This window comes from Borostomias antarcticus (assembly GCF_949987555.1).
Source record: "Borostomias antarcticus genome assembly, chromosome: 24".
Taxonomy (NCBI): Eukaryota; Metazoa; Chordata; class Actinopteri; order Stomiiformes; family Stomiidae; genus Borostomias; species Borostomias antarcticus.
Window position 1 is genome coordinate 16,378,340 of NC_140257.1, and position 19,757 is coordinate 16,398,096.

The 19,757-nt window shown below is 46.2% G+C and overlaps 1 protein-coding gene across 2 annotated transcripts; it reads left to right on the top strand.

Moving 5' to 3' along the window:
- Nucleotides 1–377: 377 nt before the first annotated feature.
- cop1 (COP1 E3 ubiquitin ligase) lies at nt 378–15,492 on the top strand. Of its 2 annotated transcripts, none has more exons than XM_084457797.1 (20): nt 378–1,083; nt 1,406–1,465; nt 1,695–1,792; nt 2,132–2,196; nt 2,283–2,402; nt 4,397–4,465; nt 4,887–4,946; nt 5,436–5,515; nt 6,743–6,800; nt 7,178–7,292; nt 8,082–8,217; nt 9,070–9,213; nt 9,707–9,815; nt 10,877–10,958; nt 11,138–11,254; nt 12,575–12,692; nt 13,081–13,205; nt 13,683–13,843; nt 14,311–14,355; nt 14,591–15,492. In XM_084457797.1, exons 1-20 carry the CDS (start codon nt 761–763, stop codon nt 14,606–14,608), a joined length of 2,103 nt encoding a protein of 700 aa, XP_084313923.1. In that variant the 5' UTR covers nt 378–760; the 3' UTR covers nt 14,609–15,492. The 2 variants fall into 2 exon arrangements, with proteins under 2 accessions (XP_084313923.1, XP_084313924.1); XM_084457798.1 differs by having other exon boundaries at nt 10,880–10,958.
- The last annotated feature ends 4,265 nt before the right edge of the window (nt 15,493–19,757 follow it).

Consider the following 19,757-nt stretch of genomic DNA (forward strand, 5'->3'; position numbering starts at 1 on the left):
TTCTAAGTATTTTATCAACCTTTTTCAACCATTGAGCATTCATGGTTGAAAGGACAACTGACATTATTCCAACTATATTTCAACGTTGAAGGTTGAAGGTTGGTCGTGTGCCAGCTGGGCGAGGAACAAAATAATATTGTCTGTAGATGTAGTAATTTAGACCAAGAGTCAAATAAGTCTATGATGCAATGAATGATCCCTGGCAGGTATAGCCCCGAATAATATCCGGACTTCATACATGCCTGTATGTCTGAATGGGGTCAACGGACTCATATGGGGGGTTGTTCACATCTCGATTGGGGGGGATAGCGGTTAACAAATCTGGCAACCCTCGTAACCGAGGCGACTTCTGCAGATTGATTCCTCAAATCCCCAAACGTAGGCAGACGTTTATTTTTCTTCAACATTTCTACTATTTCCTTACAATATTCATGACCAATGTGTTGATCAAACCCCACTCCACGTTACTCGCTCGGACCTAGTGAAAACAAGCCGATTGTAAGGCTGTATGTATTTGTAAATAGTTGCTTTATGCCTTGAGCTTGCTCAACTAGCTAGTGCTAGCTAGCCGACCGTTAGCATCTGCTAGCTCAGTCCGGATGCAGTGAGCGTTAGCCTAGCTTAGCCTAGCTTAGCCTAGCTTAGCCTAGCCTAGCCTAGCTTAGCCTAGCTTAGCCTAGCTTAGCCTAGCCTAGCTTAGCCTAGCTTAGCCTAGCTTAGCTAACGGTAGCTAGCGGCCTTTTAGCATCGGTCTTCAATCATGTCAAGCAACCGGCCCCAGCCCAGCGTCGGAGGGGCAGGCTCAGTCCCCAGCACCAGCACCGGGGACTCCCCCACCCTCAACGGGGGAGGAGGTGGAGGCACAAACGGGAACACTTCTGGGAACACGGTCCCCGTCCGGACGCCAGGGACAACCGAGGGGCTGCCCGTCCCGGCCCTGGTCCAGTCTTCCAGGGGCTTAGCCTCCCTGAGCAGACCCAGTCCCTCCTCGTCCGTGGGGAGCAGGAAGCGGTCCCTCCACCAGGCACCCCTCTATAACGGCCTCTTGAACTCATACGAGGACAAAAGCAACGATTTTGTATGGTGAGTTGTGTCTGGAAGGAGGTTTATTTGAGCTAGCATAATGAGCTAGCTAGCTACTAATGCTACAAGACACCGTAGGCTAGCTACCATCATATATTAATAGCTAGCTTGTGTTTATCTAGCTATCTAACGTAGCCAACTGCAGTAAAGTTAGTTAGTTACGTACAAAATTGCACTCTGTAACGTTAATGCTGCTTATCTACCTAATGTTAGTTACCCGGATGTTGGGTTGTTTTGGTTTTGCCTGCTGTGATAAGTCTATGTACAGACCATGGATGTATTAATACAGACACTAACTCTGACTTGTGCTTGGTTTTTGCAGCCCGATTTGCTTTGAGATGATCGAGGAGGCGCACATGACAAAATGTGGGCACAGTTTCTGGTAAGATGCATGATGGCTGTGAAAGACATGTCAATATAGCTGGTTGACCTTAGACAGACTATTGACACCTGATTGGGACACCCTCAACTGTTATTGACCTTAGACAGACTATTGACACCTGATTGGGACACCCTCAACTGTTATTGACCTTAGACAGACTATTGACACCTGATTGGGACACCCTCAGCTGTTATTTGTATGCTAATGTCACGTTCTCCTCTCGTCTCAGCCACAAGTGCATCCGCCAGAGTTTGGAGGACAGCAATAGATGTCCGAAATGCAACTATATCATAGACAACATCGATCAGCTCTATCCAAATTTCCTCGGTAGGTTTTACCTCCTAGCGTAGACAACGATGTAGAGTGCTTGGTGTCTTTTGAAGTAGTAAACCTAACTCCAACTTTTTCCTCATAGAATAATAAATATATTTTTAAAGTCTTTATTCGTCACACGGCATGCAGTGCACTTGATTCAACACGTGTAGTGTAATGGGCGACACGGGAAACACACAAATGTCCACGAGAAAAGGTGTATCCTAGAACCTTCAATTGAACTCTCTTGTGTGTAGTTTGGATCTTGATCGCTGCCTCTTAGATCAAGATCTCACAGATATATTTTAGCATTTTAGGCATGTTAACTCTTGTTTTTATGCCTTGTTTTTACAGTGAATGAGCTCATCCTCAAACAAAAGCAGAGGTCAGAGGAGAAGAGGTTGAAGATGGACTATCCCGTAAGACGTGACCCAACACACACACACACACACACACACACTAGCCAACAGTGCAGTGCTAACGGTTTGTGTTTTTTCTGCGATAGAACGGGTCCAGATGGCAGGTGTTCCAGGATGTCCTAGGCCCGGAACAAGAGAAGCTGGACCTGGCCAACGTCAACCTGATGTTGGAGCTCCTGGTGCAGAAGAAGAAGCAGCTGGAGGCGGTATGTGTTGTTTACAGGCTGATCACGCATCATCACACAACACATACACACAATCCTCTTCTCACTCCGGCTCAGTGGCTTTGTGGTTAGAGTGTCCGCACTGAGATTGGTTCGATTCCTGCCCGAGTCTTACCAAAGACTATAAAAATGGTATCCGATGCCTCCCTGCTTGGCACTCAGCATCAAGGGTTGGATTGGGGGTGAGTCCCTGTGACATACCAGCACCATGTCCAGGGGGTGGACTTGTACATCAAGCTGCCTCACGCTAAGGAATCAGGAGATAGTTCTCCTGCCCTATGGGCCACTAGGCTCCTCCCCTATGGGCCACTAGGCTCCTCCCCTATGGGCCACTAGGCTCCTCCCCTATGGGCCACTAGGCTCCTCCCCTATGGGCCACTAGGCTCCTCCCCTATGGGCCACTAGGCTCCTCCCCTATGGGCCACTAGGCTCCAGAACTATTGGTTCTCAAGGCTACTTACTAACTTTACTGTTCTTTCTCTGGTGGTATGGGTATGGTCTTTTCACACACCTGTCTTACCTTTTAAGACCAGTATCCTGGTGATAGTTCTAATCTGCTGATGTTCATCACAGGATGTCCTCTTAAGAGGGCTGGCCCGAGTAATTTGAGTATTCCACTATTTGTGTGGTAGGTTGATATTTGCAGCTAAATTCAGTATTCGGAGCTTCTTTTTTTTGTCCCGATACTCCAAACTGCGTCGTCATAATGTTATGCTGAGTGGGTCTCTGGTTAGGCCTGTCAACAGCATTTTCGCCTCTGTCTCTCCTCTGCTCCTGTGCTGCCACACACACACAGCCACACACACACACACACACACACACACACACACACACACACACACACACACACACGTGTCGCAGCACAGGAGTTGAGAGACAGAGGCTAAAATACTTCTTAAATTGACAGCCCTAACCCAGCTACTAGCTTGCTATTTAGCTAGTATATATTATTTTTCCTTTCTAAATGCGACAAAAGCACGTTGGTGGGGCGAGAGTTGGAGCGAGCAAAGCTGGACTAGGATGACATGGCATTAAGCAAACAGGCCGAAACGTGTTTTTTTTTTACCATTTCAAGTTTTGATTGATTTTGTTACGCTACTATCAGCCTCTAGTTTATCGAGGTACAAAATAGATTTTCATTGAACTGAATTGGAAGTGGTTTTCAAGAGTTTATGGATGTAGCCAGAACACGGAAATGAAACCTAAACTTGGCCAAATTGACACAGTCACAAGCCATGATTAAATAAACCCACACATGATTAATCATGAACCAACCAAGCTAAACAATCTAGCAAGCTTACAACCTACTAGTTGGAGGTTGTAGGAGGCAAAAGTCGGACAACAAGGAAATATGACTGCCGCATTGCTCACCTTGTCACCGGTAGTTATAGACTATCCAATGTTGCCACCTTGTTCGTTCACACCTGAGTATTTAAAACCTGTAAAATGGTATTTGGGACAGCCTTACCTCTTACAAGGATGGGATGGTGTATGTGGTACCACAGTATGCTAACAGGACTGAGTGTTCTGGAGGGGATAGAGTATGTACTACAGTAGACTAACAGGACTGAGTGTTCTGGAGGGGATAGAGTATGTACTACAGTAGACTAACAGGACTGAGTGTTCTGGAGGGGATAGAGTATGTACTACAGTAGACTAACAGGACTGAGTGTTCTGGAGGGGATAGAGTGTGTACTACAGTAGGCTAACAGGACTGAGTGTTCTGGAGGGGATAGAGTGTACTACAGTAGACTAACAGGACTGAGTGTTCTGGAGGGGATAGAGTATGTACTACAGTAGACTAACAGGACTGAGTGTTCTGGAGGGGATAGAGTATGTACTACAGTAGGCTAACAGGACTGAGTGTTCTGGAGGGGATATAGTATGTACTACAGTAGGCTAACAGGACTGAGTGTTCTGGAGGGGATAGAGTATGTACTACAGTAGGCTAACAGGACTGTGTGTTCTTCCTACAGGAATCCCAAGCTGCTCAGCGGCAGATCCTAATGGAGTTCCTGAAAGAAGCAAGGAGGAATAAACGCGAGGTTTGTTGTTGTCGTCACTGACGACGCGGCTCCAAAATACACAGGTTTTCCGTGTTTCATACTCCTCATGTAGGCTAGATATATATATATATATATATATCATAGTCTCTCATAGCCAGACCTATCTCCACACTTTGAAAGAAAGGTCTTGCTGGTCTCATTACTATTCGCGCATAGGGGGGGGGGGGGGACTCAGTATTTCTTTAAACCAATCACAATGATCTTTGGCGGAGCGGTTGCTAGGTTGTTCTTTTTTCACGTAGCGAGGAGAAACTCCCATCGCCACTGATTGGCCGACCACATGAATCGGCGCCACTGATTGGGCAGTACTTAACGAACGACAAGGCTTATCCCCCAAAACCACACCGACACCCGTCGAGTCTACGCGTGTCCTAATGTTATCTCTATTCCGTTGTCTTAGCAACTGGAGCAGTTGCAGAAGGAGCTGAACTTCTTGGAAGAGGACATCAAGCGTGTCGAGGTGAAAGCACAGCTGAGATATTCATCTTTACTGCGGAAGCGGAATGTATTTTCCACAGTGGTATCATGGTTCCCGTCGCAAAAAGGCAATGTTTGTCAGCCGAGTTGATTTCAGAGCTAGATAATTGAATTTAATTGAATTGAATTGAATTGAATTGAATTGAATTGAATTGAATTGAATTGAATTGAATTGAATTGAATTGAATTGAATTGAATTGAATTGTATTTTATTTTATTTTATTTTATTTTATTTTATTTTATTTTATTTTATTTTATTTTATTTTATTTTATTTTATTTTATTTTATTTTATTTTATTTTATTTTATTTTATTTTATTTTAACCTTTATTGCCCCAGAGAGGAATTTGTTAAGCACACGTCAAGCATACATAAAACATTCAAATGTACGCCCGTCACCAACACCACAATGTCACCAACCACCATCATCGTCATCGCCGTCCTCACCAACGTGTGCGTGGTGTGTTGTGTAGGAAATGAGCGGGCTGTACTCTCCAGTGATGGACCTGGACAGCACGGTGCCCAACGTGGAGGCTCCGCCCCCCGCGCCCAGGTAGGGGGATAACTTATCATCAGCACCTTTCAAAGCCCCCAGCGACACTTCCTACACAGCTGTTTGACGCCTCGCTAGGCAGTTTTGTCTGTCGATCATGTTCGACTAGGCCTGCATATTAGATTATCCAAGCCATACATGGATCCATGTACTAAACTTAAGATTTAATGCAGAAATGTTTTTTTTTACGATGAAATCGAGACCTCTTCTGTGAGAAACTTCCATCAGTGTCTTCCCAAGTGTGTTTGTATTAGTGAGACCATTAGTGAGATCACCCTGATCTGGCCGGCTCACTTACAGTTTCTCTCTGCAGCTCAGTCTTGCCCCCCCCACCCCTCCCTCCATCTACAATGATTATAGCGTGCGGGAGGACTTGCCTTGACAGATTAACTCCTTCAGCCAATCACCCTAACAAAACCTTTGCCAAGTCGGAAGAACGGTGAAAACGTCTTTTCGTCCGAGAAACTCCGCTAGTGCATACTCTTGTTTACTTGTTGTTATTGAGTCTATAATAGAATAAGTGCACTAACGTCTGTGTTTATTCTACTAACGTTAACGTTGCCACTCGATGCTTTGGGAGGCTGTTTCGCCAGTGGCCGACATTTCATTTTCACACATCACCTACGGGAACCAATCAGGGGCTACATTCTACCGGGGGAGGCAGAACAGCAGTCAGAACATAGTCCTCGATTGGCCCGTTCACGATGCAATCGGAGAATAATCGTTTGAGATAGGGGGAGGTCCAGACTGATCTACGGAGAAAAACTGAATGCGAGTTGGCGAGATCAGGATGGTCTCACGAGGCTGTATTTGAAACTGAATGTGAGTTCGGGAGATCAGGATGGTCTCACGAGGCTGTATTTGAAACAATGTGAGTTCGCGAGATCAGGATGGTCTCACGAGGCTGTATTTGTAACTGAATGTGAGTTCGGGAGATCAGGATGGTCTCACGAGGCTGTATTTGTAACTGAATGTGAGTTCGCGAGATCAGGATGGTCTCACGAGGCTGTATTTGTAACTGAATGTGAGTTGGTGAGATCAGGATGGTCTCACGAGGCTGTATTTGTAACTGAATGTGAGTTGGTGAGATCAGGATGGTCTCACGAGGCTGTATTTGTAACTGAATGTGAGTTGGCGAGATCAGGATGGTCTCACGAGGCTGTATTTGTAGCCCACTAACACTGAATCCAAGCACTAACCTTTGACCTTGTCCTCTTGCGTCTGCAGTAGTATTATTGATTCCACAGAGTACAGCCAGCCTCCAGGGTTTGGAGGGGCGGTCCAGGTGAGTCAGACCCTCTCTTCTCTCTCTGGTGTACCAACCATGTTGATACCAGCTCCCCGGACTCTCACTCCCATAGTCAGGCTACATTGATCAGACCCACACAGGAAATGGGAGTTAAGAAATGTTTTATATCCCTTGGATGTGTAGTGTAGGATTCAAAAGTCATGAATAAATCTAAACCTAAGTGTCAGTGTTATATTGAACTTGTTATTTTTGAGCTATGTGAGCAGAATCCTGGCAGAATAGGAAGTGATGCCACACTTGTAACACCTAAGTTGATTGACCCCTTGGTACCTAACATTAGTCTCTGCCTTAATTCTTATTTGAGTGATATGTGTGAAAGGGTTCTAGACATGACGGTCTGTCTGCGTCACTAGGGTAAGAGGCAGACGTGGTACAACAGCACGCTGGCTTCACGCAGGAAGAGACTCACGGCGCACTTTGAAGACCTGGAGCAATGCTACTTCTCCAACAGGATGTCGCGCATCACAGGTACAGCATCACCGGGCGGCGTGGTCTCACACCCTCTCTCTCTGGTGGACTGAGCCTCACTGCTTTTCTGTCGTCTAACCGGAACTCCAGTAACGCCGGGCTCACACTACAGGGACGATTTATCCCCGATTGTGTGAGCCCGGCATAACTGACACACTAGGGATGTCTTCCTGGGGTCCAGGAGGATTCATTGACGCATAATGAAACGCACAGGTTGCCAGTTATGCCGAGTTACAGAACAGAGACCTTCCTCCAGTTCCCAGGTGTGCTGGGGAGAATCAATCAATCAATCAATCAAAGCTTTATTTGTATAGCGCATTTCATACCCAGAGGCAACACAATGCGCTTTACAGAGAACAAGGGAGGTGGGCAGACATCCCACCCCTACATATTCCAGAGGGGAGCAAAAAACAGTAATCACCCGGGGGCCAGATAAGTGAGCTGTAAAAATTCTTCCCTGACCCCTCTCAACAAGGCGATCGAGCAAGCTCCTGGAGTATGTTTGTCTACTGGCTAAGAACATTTATTGAGCAATAAATAACATTAAATTACATTTTCAGAGTAAGAGAGGCTAATAACATCAGAATCAGACAGTGGGGTGTGGCCTCACCATCAGTTCTAAGGTGTGCTGGGGAGAATCAGACAGTGGGGTGTGGCCTCACCATCAGTCCCAGGTGTGCTGGGGAGAATCAGACAGTGGGGTGTGGCCTCACCATCAGTCCCAGGTGTGCTGGGGAGACTCAGACAGTGGGGTGTGGCCTCACCATCAGTGCTTCTCTCTCGTTTCAGACGAAGGTAGGAATCTGAATCAGCTGGATGATTTCATGGAGTGCCTGTCGAAGTTCACGCGCTACAACTCCGTTCGGCCGCTGGCCACCCTGTCGTACGCCAGCGACCTCTACAACGGCTCCAGTATCGTGTCCAGGTACGGCTGGCCCTGAAATACAGCATGTCGCTTATCTGTAGGCTCTTGTGAGCTACAATGAATATTGTAAGAATGATAGATATCAATTAAGTAATGTTTACCTTTGAGGTCCAGTATGTAAGCTCTGAAGATTAGACTGTTAGATTTGTTTGTTATGCTGTGTTCACACCGGGTGCGAATTTTTCCTGCGGCGCGGCGAGTTTACATAGAAAGTCAATACAATTTGCGCGAACTGGGCGGCGGGCGGCGTGAATTCGCCGCACGGTGACATTCGCAAAAGTTTTTTTTTTTTTTACTTTCTGTGGCGGATTCGCGCGGCGACCCATTGATCCCGCGGCGAGATTGGACGAACTGGGAGGCGCGAATTTTCTTGCCGCGCCCGGTGTGAACACAGCATTACAGTCATTGTGTCATCTGCTCTGTCTCTTACCCTTGCACCATTTAAATTGTTAGTACGTACTTTGACCAGATGGGTGTTTGCCCATCACCGACGAGGCCTAATTAATTAACTAGTATTAATTATTATTAAGTATTAATTGTATTTTTTATTTTATTTTATTCACATTACTTTCTTCCCTTGTTATTGTATTTCATGGTGTTGTTAGTGCTTCTTATTTCTTTCTCTTACAGTACAATGTTTTTGTGTTGTTTTATTTTGCTTGTGAAGCACTTTGTAACATTATTTTAAAAAGTGCTATATAAATTAATTGTATTATTATTATTATTATTATTCATTGATGGGATTCGCTGTATCTGCTTGTTAATGTGAGCTCTGTAGTGCTGCTATGCCAGAGTACAAAATGTCCCACTGACTCCCAGGAGCCTGTCTGTCCCCCCTCCACCTCCCTGCAGCATTGAGTTTGACCGAGACTGTGACTACTTTGCCATCGCTGGCGTCACCAAGAAGATCAAGGTGTTTGAGTATGGGACGGTGATCCAGGACGCCGTAGACATTCACTACCCCATCAACGAGATGACCTGCAACTCCAAAATCAGGTGACCGCTCTCTCTCTCTTTCTATTTCTCCATTTCTCTCCCTCTCTCTCTGCTCATTCCTCCATCTCTAGCTCAGACTCTGGGCAGCTAAAGCATCTGATCAGTGACCGGAAGGTTGCTGGTTCAAGACCGGGCCAGATCAGTGACCGGAAGGTTGCTGGTTCAAGACCGGGCCAGATCAGTGACCGGAAGGTTGCTGGTTCAAGACCGGGCCAGATCAGTGACCCGGAAGGTTGCTGGTTCAAGACCGGGCCAGATCAGTGACCGGAAGGTTGCTGGTTCAAGACCGGGCCAGATCAGTGACCGGAAGGTTGCTGGTTCAAGACCGGGCCAGGCCACATGACAATTGCTACCTACCGTCTTACTCTTAAAGACTGTTAAATTACCAAATTGTAAATTGCATAGCATAATCTCTGTGATTGTGCAGTCTGTTAGTCCCAGTTCTACCCTACCTCCCACTCTGTCGTCTCAACATGTTGTTGTTGTTGTGTAGCTGTATCAGCTGGAGCAGCTACCATAAGAACCTGCTGGCCAGCAGCGACTACGAGGGCACGGTGATCCTATGGGACGGCTTCACAGGACAGAGGTCAAAGGTCTACCAGGTACAGTTACAGTATAGAAACGCCAGGGCAGAACACCGCCGCCGCTAACGAGTGTGAGCGTTAGCAGCCCTGTGAGACTACCCTGCGCTGGCTAGCTCACATTCACTCCGCAGATCAGTCTGGACTTCCTCCTGCCTCCATTATTGTGGGCGGGAGCACTTGCCTTGACAGACTAACTCATTCAGCCAATCAGCGTAACAAAACGTTTGCCAAATCCAGTCGGAAGAACGGAGAAAAAGTTGTCTCCTCCGAGAAACTATGAATACTGTTGTTCTTGTTTAATTGTTATTGAGTCCGTCTACATAACTGCACTTATGACGGTTTATTCTACTAGTGTTAATGTTACCGCTCGTTGCTTCCGGAGACTGATTTGTCACGGGAACCAATCAGGGGCTACGTTGTACCGGGGGGCTGAACAACAGGAAGAACACAGTTCCTGATTGGCTTGGTCAAAAACGTACTCTGAGAATAATCGTTAGAGATAGGGGGAAGTCCAGACTGATCTGCGGAGGCAAACGGAGAATGAGCTGGTGAGATCCGGACGGTGTCACGAGGCTAGCGCTTTAGTAGTGAAACACACTCGTCTTATCACATGGTGAACAGTAGGGCTGTAAAATAAATAAATAAATCGAAATTTGAAAAGAAAAATGAGAATATCTTTTTTTTAAAGAAGTTCGAACCTAAATTTGAGAGTTCAAATATTGTAATATTATTACACTTGTAGGTTATTGAATAAGTAGGCTAAACATTTATAGGCTACAATTTATTTACGGGCAATAATTGAATAATCCAGACCTCAGCGAGGGGTAACTGTGTTCACAGTACAATATTACAGTCAAGGGTTATTTCATTAGGCTATTATATTCATGAAAAATCTTTTTTTTTTAATACATATAAATTCAAGTATCGTTCGAACTCTACTAAATTAATTAGAATATATTCAAACTCAATTTCATGGCACTTTTGACAGCCCTAGTGAACACCCTCAACGGAGGTGTGCTCTGTGGGTAATAAGTATCCCTCAAACAGTCTAGTCAGTTACCTGTGCTTTTATCTCCAAGGAGCATGAGAAAAGATGTTGGAGCGTCGACTTCAACTTGATGGACCCCAAGCTCCTAGCCTCCGGCTCTGACGACGCCAAAGGTAACGTTGAGAGAAGAAATGTGAATGAAATAAACACTCAGTGTGTTTAAATGTAATAATAGTTGTGTTGATCCAAGCTTTACACCGTGTGTGTGTGTGTGTGTGTGTGTGTGTGTGTGTGTGTGTGTGTGTGTGTGTGTGTGTGTGTGTGTGTGTGCGCTGTGACGTTTGTTTTTCAGTGAAGTTATGGTCGACCAACCTTGACAACTCCGTGGCCAGTATCGAGGCCAAAGCCAACGTCTGCTGCGTGAAGTTCAGCCCCACCTCCAGATATCACCTGGCCTTCGGGTGTGCCGGTAGGTTTTCCTGAACCGTGTTGAGTGTGCTGCTCTCTCATAGAGAGCCTGAACCGTGTTGAGTGTGCTGGTCTCTCTCTCATAGAGAGCCTGAACCGTGTTGAGTGTGCTGGTCTCTCTCCCATAGAGAGCCTGAACCGTGTTGAGTGTGCTGGTCTCTCTCCCATAGAGAGCCTGAACCGTGTTGAGTGTGCTGCTCTCTCCCATAGAGAGCCTGAACCGTGTTGAGTGTGCTGCTCTCTCCCATAGAGAGCCTGAACCGTGTTGAGTGTGCTGGTCTCTCCCATAGAGAGCCTGAACCGTGTTGTGTGCTGCTCTCTCCCATAGAGAGCCTGAACCGTGTTGAGTGTGCTGGTCTCTCTCCCATAGAGAGCCTGAACCATGTTGAGTGTGCTGGTCTCTCATAGAGAGCCTGAACCATGTTGAGTGTGCTGGTCTCTCTCCCATAGAGAGCCTGAACCATGTTGAGTGTGCTGGTCTCCCATAGAGAGCCTGAACCGTGTTGAGGGTGCTGGTCTCTCTCCCATAGAGAGCCTGAACCGTGTTGAGTGTGCTGGTCTCTCATAGAGAGCCTGAACCGTGTTGAGTGTGCTGGTCTCCCATAGAGAGCCTGAACCGTGTTGAGTGTGCTGGTCTCTCATAGAGAGCCTGAACCGTGTTGAGTGTGCTGGTCTCTCATAGAGAGCCTGAACCGTGTTGAGTGTGCTGGTCTCTCATAGAGAGCCTGAACCATGTTGAGTGTGCTGGTCTCCCATAGAGAGCCTGAACCGTGTTGAGGGTGCTGGTCTCTCTCCCATAGAGAGCCTGAACCGTGTTGAGTGTGCTGGTCTCTCATAGAGAGCCTGAACCGTGTTGAGTGTGCTGGTCTCTCATAGAGAGCCTGAACCGTGTTGAGTGTGCTGGTCTCCCATAGAGAGCCTGAGCAGAGGAAGGAAGAGAGAAACCTCATGGGACCTTAAATCAGAAAAAAATATGAACGGTAGTGAACAGCGTGAGAGAAAATATTTCTTGATCCTGAATGAATTGTGCCATGACCATCACATATGATGTTTGTCCATTTAAAACACAGATTAGCTAGCTGACATTACACTTGTTAAACACTCACCAAAAGGTTATGGTATAGTTTTTAATTGACAAACATGTTTATGATCATGACGCAATTCAAACGGGATCAAGAAATTATTTCTTTTATCGCCATTGACTAGCGTACATATTTTTTTCCCCCGAAATAAGATCCAAGCTCTTCCTGCTTCCTGCTCAGGCCCTCTGTTGAGGAGGATGACGTAGGTCATCCTGACTGACGCGTGTGTTTGCTCCCAGACCACTGCGTCCACTACTACGACCTCCGCAACACTAAGCAGCCCATCATGGTGTTCAAAGGCCACCGGAAGGCCGTGTCCTACGCCAAGTTCGTCAACGGCGAGGAGATCGTCTCTGCGTGAGTCGCGCGCGCCTCAAAATTACTACTACCATACTATTACAAAAACAACGCGCATTAACAACGCACATTATTTTAACAACGCACATTATTTTTTATCTGCTAATGGGACTTCCTGGTAAAATAATGGTTAAATAAATAAATAAAAACATGCTATTCCTTTATGCATGCATGCAGAAAATAATATGCACAAATGTTATGCTCTTTGAATATGATTTGGCTTGTGTGTTAAACAGAACTTTTTTGCGGTTTTGCGGTCTAGAGACCCAAGCCATCCACAGTAGCGTTTTAGCTTTTACGGCTGCACAGCCATGTTGACTGAAATTGGATACAGTGCGTCTAGGATTGTCCCTGTACTGACACCGTACACCCCCCCCCCCCCCCACAGTTCCACAGACAGCCAGCTGAAGCTTTGGAACGTCAACAAGCCCCACTGCCTGCGCTCCTTCAAGGGACACATCAACGAGAAGAACTTTGTGGGCCTGGCCTCCAACGGAGACTACGTGGCCTGCGGTGAGGGACGACCGGCTGGGAGTCTGTCTGTCTGTCTATGTATGTCTGTCTGTCTGTCTGTCTGTCTATGTATGTCTGTCTGTCTGTCTGTCCATCTGTGTCTGTCTGTCTGCGTGTGTGTCGGTCTGTCTGTCTGTCTTTGTATGTGTGTCTGTCTGTCTGTCTATCCATCTGTGTCTGTCTGTCTGTCTGTGTGTGTGTCTGTCTGTCCATCTGTGTCTGTCTGTGTGTGTGTGTGTGTGTGTCTGTCTGTCCATCCATCGGTGTCTGTCTGTCTCTGTCTGCGTGTGTGTCTGTCTGTGTGTGTTTGTCTGTCTCTATCTGCATGTCTGTCTGTGTGTGTGAGTGTGTGTCTGTCTGTGTGCGTGTGTCTGTCTGCGTGCATGTGTGTGTGTGTGTGTGTCTCTGTGTGTGTGTGTGTGTGTGTCTCTCCCGTCTGTCCGTGTTGACAAGCGTCCCCGTTTCCTCCGCTCACAGGAAGTGAGAACAACTCGCTGTACCTGTACTACAAGGGCCTGTCCAAGACCCTCCTGACCTTCAAGTTTGACACTGTGAAGAGTGTCCTGGACAAGGACAAGAAGGAGGACGACACCAACGAGTTCGTCAGCGCCGTGTGCTGGAGAGCCCTGCCTGACGGGGTGAGACCAGACGTGCTCATATCTCCTCTAGTCCGCAGGGCGTTCACATTCACAACAAAACTCCGCTTTGCTCCATCTCAACATCCGCTCTGCCGCCACGACAACGCTCTCAAGTTAGCCGCCGTTAGCAGCGGCAGCTAGCTAGCTAACGTTAAAAACAACAAGCAGCTATTTCTTGAGCCCTACCAAAGGCAGGGCAGTGGAGATATGTAAATAATAATCCCACCACCTAACAACAAGTTCCTAAAATTAATTTGGACATTTTGAAAAGGTTTTCGACTTGCTAGCGTGTGACTGTTATACCAGATTGATGCACCGGAAGTTCACTCGGACAAAGTCGTTGCCCTAGTGACAGAAAATTCCATTGAAAGGGTCCATGGTTTGTCTGCAGTACAGCTGAGGAGACGCTCATCGTCTGGCCCTCCTCAGTCCATTAGAAAATATAACACTGGGCCTTTGTCTTTCAGGAATCAAACGTGCTAATCGCTGCAAACAGTCAAGGAACAATCAAGGTTTGTGTTTTCACTGAGTCTTTTCATCGTCTGAAGAGTGACAGTCTGCTTCCTGCTTCGAGTGGAAGTGTGTGGGTTGGGTTGAGTGTGAGAGGCCTGGGCTCTGAGTGTGTGAGTGAGCCTGTGGAGGTGCCTTTAGGAGAGCAGCTGGGGGTCATTCGCAGACCCGCCCCCCCCCCCCCCTCTCAGAGAAAGTGGGATGCATTTGTCGGTGTCTGTTCTGTGCCCATTACAGGTACTTGAGCTTGTTTGAAAGCCCATCAGACGTCCTCCTGAAACGTTGGAGCAGCTTCATCACGTCTCACGGGGCTCGCAGCGCGGAGGCTGGGGTCTGAGAGAAAACATGGCCGCCGCACCTGAGGACCTGATGGAGCCGGCAGAGACGACTGAACCCTGACCTCCTTTTCATTATAACTAGCAACTTCCTTCGGATGAAGACTTTTGAGTGCATCATGCGCTAGGATTGAGGACGGCGCTCTGTGATGTATTTCAGAGCCAGACTTGAGTGAGGAGGACCTTTCTGCACAAGCGAGTGGAGAGGAGTCTTTTGAATGCGTCTTTTGAATAAAGATATATTGACTATTATAACATCTCTTAACATTATTTTTAGGAGGTCGAATTGAAACGTCTTGTTCATTTTGAATACTGCTACAACCTGTCATTGGTACATTCAGAGAGAAGCTACCTTGCATTTTTTTAAAGGCCAAAGCACAATGCAAAATAGAAGGCAGATTGAGTCTGTATGAATGCTTTTCCAGCCTGTCTGTTGTTATTGATGGTGTTCGTTTCGACCAGCGGTCCCCATTCTCTGACCATGTTTATTCAGTGTGTTCGAGGTCTGGCAGCAGCTTTTTAACAGTTCTACGTTTTATCCTCAGATCTGTTTTTCATAGCGGCATATAAAGTATTGTCGATGTGTTTGCCGAAAGCGGTAGAATGAGATGAGATTCCCACAACTTCTAGATGTTTCGTTCTCCCTGCTCTCTGCTGTTATGTCATAGTATTTGATAACATGTCTCCGTATACCGTTATGTTTTAGGATGTGATGCTGCATGTTGCCACACGCCCAACACAAACACCGTGTATTTGACAAGACATACCTATTTTATGATAAATGACCAAGAGAGATGTTTTGTATTTGTATACCTGAATAAATTATTTGCAAAGAAATTAGCCGAGTTTTATTATGATTTTTAGGCTCAAATGAAAGCTCTGTTCATGAGTCGAGTTATGCACAGTAAAACTATAAGGAAGTACACAGTCATCTCAGAGGTCAAAGGTCAACGTTTGTGGTTGGTGAGAAACAAACCTTTGCTCTCCATGGTCATGGAATTACTGGAGATGATCCAACTAATTTCTGAATGAATTGAATTGACTGATAAAGGTGTTTATTGGAAGGAGCCCTCCATCAGCACCTCCAGTCATCATGGTCCTCCATACATCTGGCTAGCTCACCGATAGGCTACTTTCTGCTCCCGCATCTTTCTTTAGTATGTTAGTGTGGGACGCCCTCATGACCGATACCCGTGTCTTGGCTCCCTCAGCACCAGTTTGCTGGCCAGCAGCTCCTGGTGTCTCTGGCAGTGACCAGCCAGCCTCATTCTCCTGGCTGCTTTTTTCTCCCTCACCCTTGGTGAGCCCCCACACAGATGCTTGTTGGTAACATGCTCGCTCTGATGTCAAGTACTGCATGCAGCATTCTGGTGTAGCAGCTATGGACCGTCTCATAAAAGAGTTTGATTTATCGGGGGAGGTTGGAGTTCCACACTGGCCATGCCGTTCAGGGCCCTACACCCAAGATCCTTCATCATTCTTGCTTGGATGTATTGACCCATGAGCTCAGGTATTTAAGGTAATTGACTTTCCCCCGAGCAGTACCTCCTGTTGTTGTTAGAAGTGGATGGCCCGGGAGGATATTGTTGTTAGAAATGGATGGCCCGGGAGGATATTGTTGTTAGAAGTGGATGGCCCGGGAGGATATTGTTGTTAGAAGTGGATGGCCCGGGAGGATATTGTAGGTGACTACCTCGGTTTTCATTTACCCGAAAGCCAACCTTGGCACACTCTGTCTCCACTCTTGTTGAAATCGATGAAGCACAGTAGAACCGCAGTCAGGTTGCTCTTTTTCACCTCCTCGATTCTCCTTAAGGCCCAGATCAGGGCCGCGGCGGTCCTCTCCTCTTGAAACCATTCTGGTTCTCCCTCGGGCGAGGGTCGATCGTTCCCTGCGATTCTCGTAGTCGCCCCCCCCCCACACACACACACACACACGCCACCACGACCTCCGGATGCCTGGACCTCAGGGAGACTCTGTACCTTGTACCTACTAGTAGGAGCTGCCTGTATTTTCTATGTGTATTTTATTTCTGTATGTGTGATTTGTATTTTTAATCCACTTGGGAAGCACTCTGTGTAGTCGTACTGTGAAGGCGCTAGAAATAAAGCTTTAGCCTACTTACTTACTTACTGTACCTCTCCATCAATGGCACACACATCCTGACACATACAGTACATTATATACATCAATATACACTTTATGGAAGTACAAGGTATTTAAATATGCAATACCACCATACTATATCCCCAAACCACTACAAAGATGAGTAAGTTCCATGGACAAGTGTACTCGCTCACTCTTGACTCCCTGGTGGTCAGACGTGGCCGTGGAGTACACTATCTCCATAAGCAAGTAACAGTTACAGTAGAAGTACAAGAAATTGTCAAAGAAAATGCTCTGATAGAAGTGAAAGTATAATTTCAAATTATGTATTAAATTATTATTATCTAAAGGCTAACCGCAGTGACTATACTTTTGGTCAGAATTTAGTTCCAACCTAAAATGTACTCTGGTCAAATCAGCCATCATGGTTTTTGGGCATATAAATTACCCCATGAATAGGCTACATAGACCTGGTCCCCGCTCGCTGAAACCTGAACAGTCTCAGATTGAAAGTTGAAAAGGACTTTGAAGAGAGAGAACCATAAAGTTATTGTAAATCAATTACAATTTCAGCTACGCCTGAAATCGTGAAAAAGACCGTGTAAAATATGGCGTACCTCAATGATAAATGAGGCCCCAGGGCGGTGTGCTGCGACCGGCTCCGGGTCAGCTAAATATGGTTTATTATTTTTTATTAAGACGATTTACCAGGCCGTACCGTTGGTGTAATACCCGCCACCACCCCTGGGCACAACTCGCTATTGTGTCTCAACTCCGCCCTGAGCCCCCGCTCGCTATTGTGTCTCAACTCCTCCCCCTATTCTACCCATGATCTATTGTGTCATGTGGAAGCAGTACAAGGAGGAATCCTGGAGACGGTCTACCAGGCCGGCCTGCTACCGGGAATTACTTGGTGCTAATTGCTAGCTAATTGCTAGCAGGCCCCACCGTTAGTGTAATTCATGGATGTATTATATAAACTGGATACAGCCACTCCATTCACTGGCCGCTATCAACAATGAAGCCCTATTGAACCGCGCCATCTTGGCAAAATTTGTAGTCATTTGACTATTTCCGGTTACTTTTGACTTGCGCACTTGAGCTTCTCTGGCCGACGCGCGTCCACGAAAAAGTTCACATTTTTTAATGAAAATGACCACAAGACAACCTCCTGTGCATAGTTGAAATGGTAGTGGGATACGGTGATAAACTGGAGTGATCATTTGACAGCAATTATTAGCCTTTTCCAGGAATGGACAGAAATGGGATATTTTTAGAATAACAGGAATTTATTCACATACAATGTAAAGGAGTTGATGTGTAGCATGAAGATGAAACGATACACTGAGTTTGGGTGTTTTCAGTCAACGTTGGCGTTGACCGCTTCCAGCTATCGAATGGCCGACTGGTGTAAGATGGATAGCCTAACGTTAGAGAGATAAATGTAGGCTATGGTTATGTTAATAAAGCTAACAATGATGTTGTAACATGCATGCAGCACTGCCGATCTGATCTGAACGATTGATTCATTATTACCATGGATCGGTATTGGGATTGATCAAGGGCGAGTGTGAAATAGCAGCCACGAACTCAGCGGGTTTTCCGAGATGCGGTAGCCGCGGCCAGAGCTCCTGCTGGCGGGGAGTGAAGCTCTTCAACTCGCCTGTCACTGGCTCCCTGGAGGAATTTAGCCTGGCTGCAATAACGTTATCGCGAACGGAATGAATACCATCTACTAGCAAACAAAACATGTTCAATTATATTTAACTTGTTAAAACTAAGATGCCAGGATCAAAAAATAATTTCTCCAATTGATATATTTGACAAAAACAGGTTAATATGCAAGCCGGTTTTCATTGCTAAATCAAAGCGGGGAGAGCCGGGAACGTGCGTGGACGCGCGTCGGCCAGAGAAGCTCAACTGCGCAAGTCAAAAGTAACCGGAAATAGCCAAGTGACTACAAATCTAGCCAAGATGGCGCGGTTCAATAGGCCTTCACTTTAGATTTCGATTCCTGGGGGCTTTGTGTAATTCCAGCCACCACCCCCTGGGTGGACCCTGCCCCCGCTCGCTGAAACCTGAACAATCTCAGATTGAAAGTTGAAAAGGACTTTGAAGAGAGAGTTTTTAAATATTTTTATTTTTTTTATTGGGATTTCTTTTAGCCAAATGGCCTAATCTTCCAAGAGTCCTTAAATACAATTAAATACAAGTATTTACACCAAAAACACATAAAAATACAATCACGTTATACAGGTACTATACAAACCAAATACATAAAAAAACAAACATATGAATTAATTTCATCATATATCTAACAGACCAATACAAAGGAGAGAGATAGACCCCACAGCACAACATCATAAAGTTATTGTAACAAAAGATTGTAAATTGAAAATACAGCACTATGGTCATTGCAATGAATTCCACATGATCACCATCCTATATGAGAGTTCAGGGCGGTGTGCTGCGACCGGCTCCGGGTCAGCTAGGAAGGGCTCAGGGCGAAGGTGGTCCGTCCAGGGGCTCCGGTCTCCTTTACAGCGCCCCATTGCTCCCACATACAAAATATGGTTTATTATTTTTTATTAAGATGATTTACCAGGCTGTACCGTTGGTGTAATTCCCGCCACCACCCCTGGGTGGACCAACTACCTCCAGTCCAGGGAACCGAGCAGTGTGCATGACCCTGCCCCCGCTCGCTATTGTGTCTCAACTCCTCCCCCTATTCTACCCATGATATATTGTGTCATGTGGAAGCAGTACAAGGAGGAATCCTGGGGACGGCCTGCTACCAGGCCTCACCGTTGGTGTAATTCCAGCCACCACCCCTGGGTGGACCCTGCCCCCGCTCGTTGAAACCTGAACCATCTCAGATTGAAAGTTGAAAAGGACTTTGAAGAGAGTTTTTTATTTTTTATTAGGATCTCTTTTAGCCAAATGGGCTAATCTTCCAAGAGTC

Coding starts and splice junctions, on each gene's coding strand:
- cop1 (XM_084457797.1), top strand. CDS start 761: ATGTCAAGCAACCGGCCCCAGCCCAGCGTCGGAGGGGCAGGCTCAGTC. Junction 2,197..2,282: donor GGTTGAAGATGGACTATCCC/GTAAGACGTGAC, acceptor TTTCTGCGATAG/AACGGGTCCAGATGGCAGGT. Junction 2,403..4,396: donor AGAAGAAGCAGCTGGAGGCG/GTATGTGTTGTT, acceptor TTCTTCCTACAG/GAATCCCAAGCTGCTCAGCG.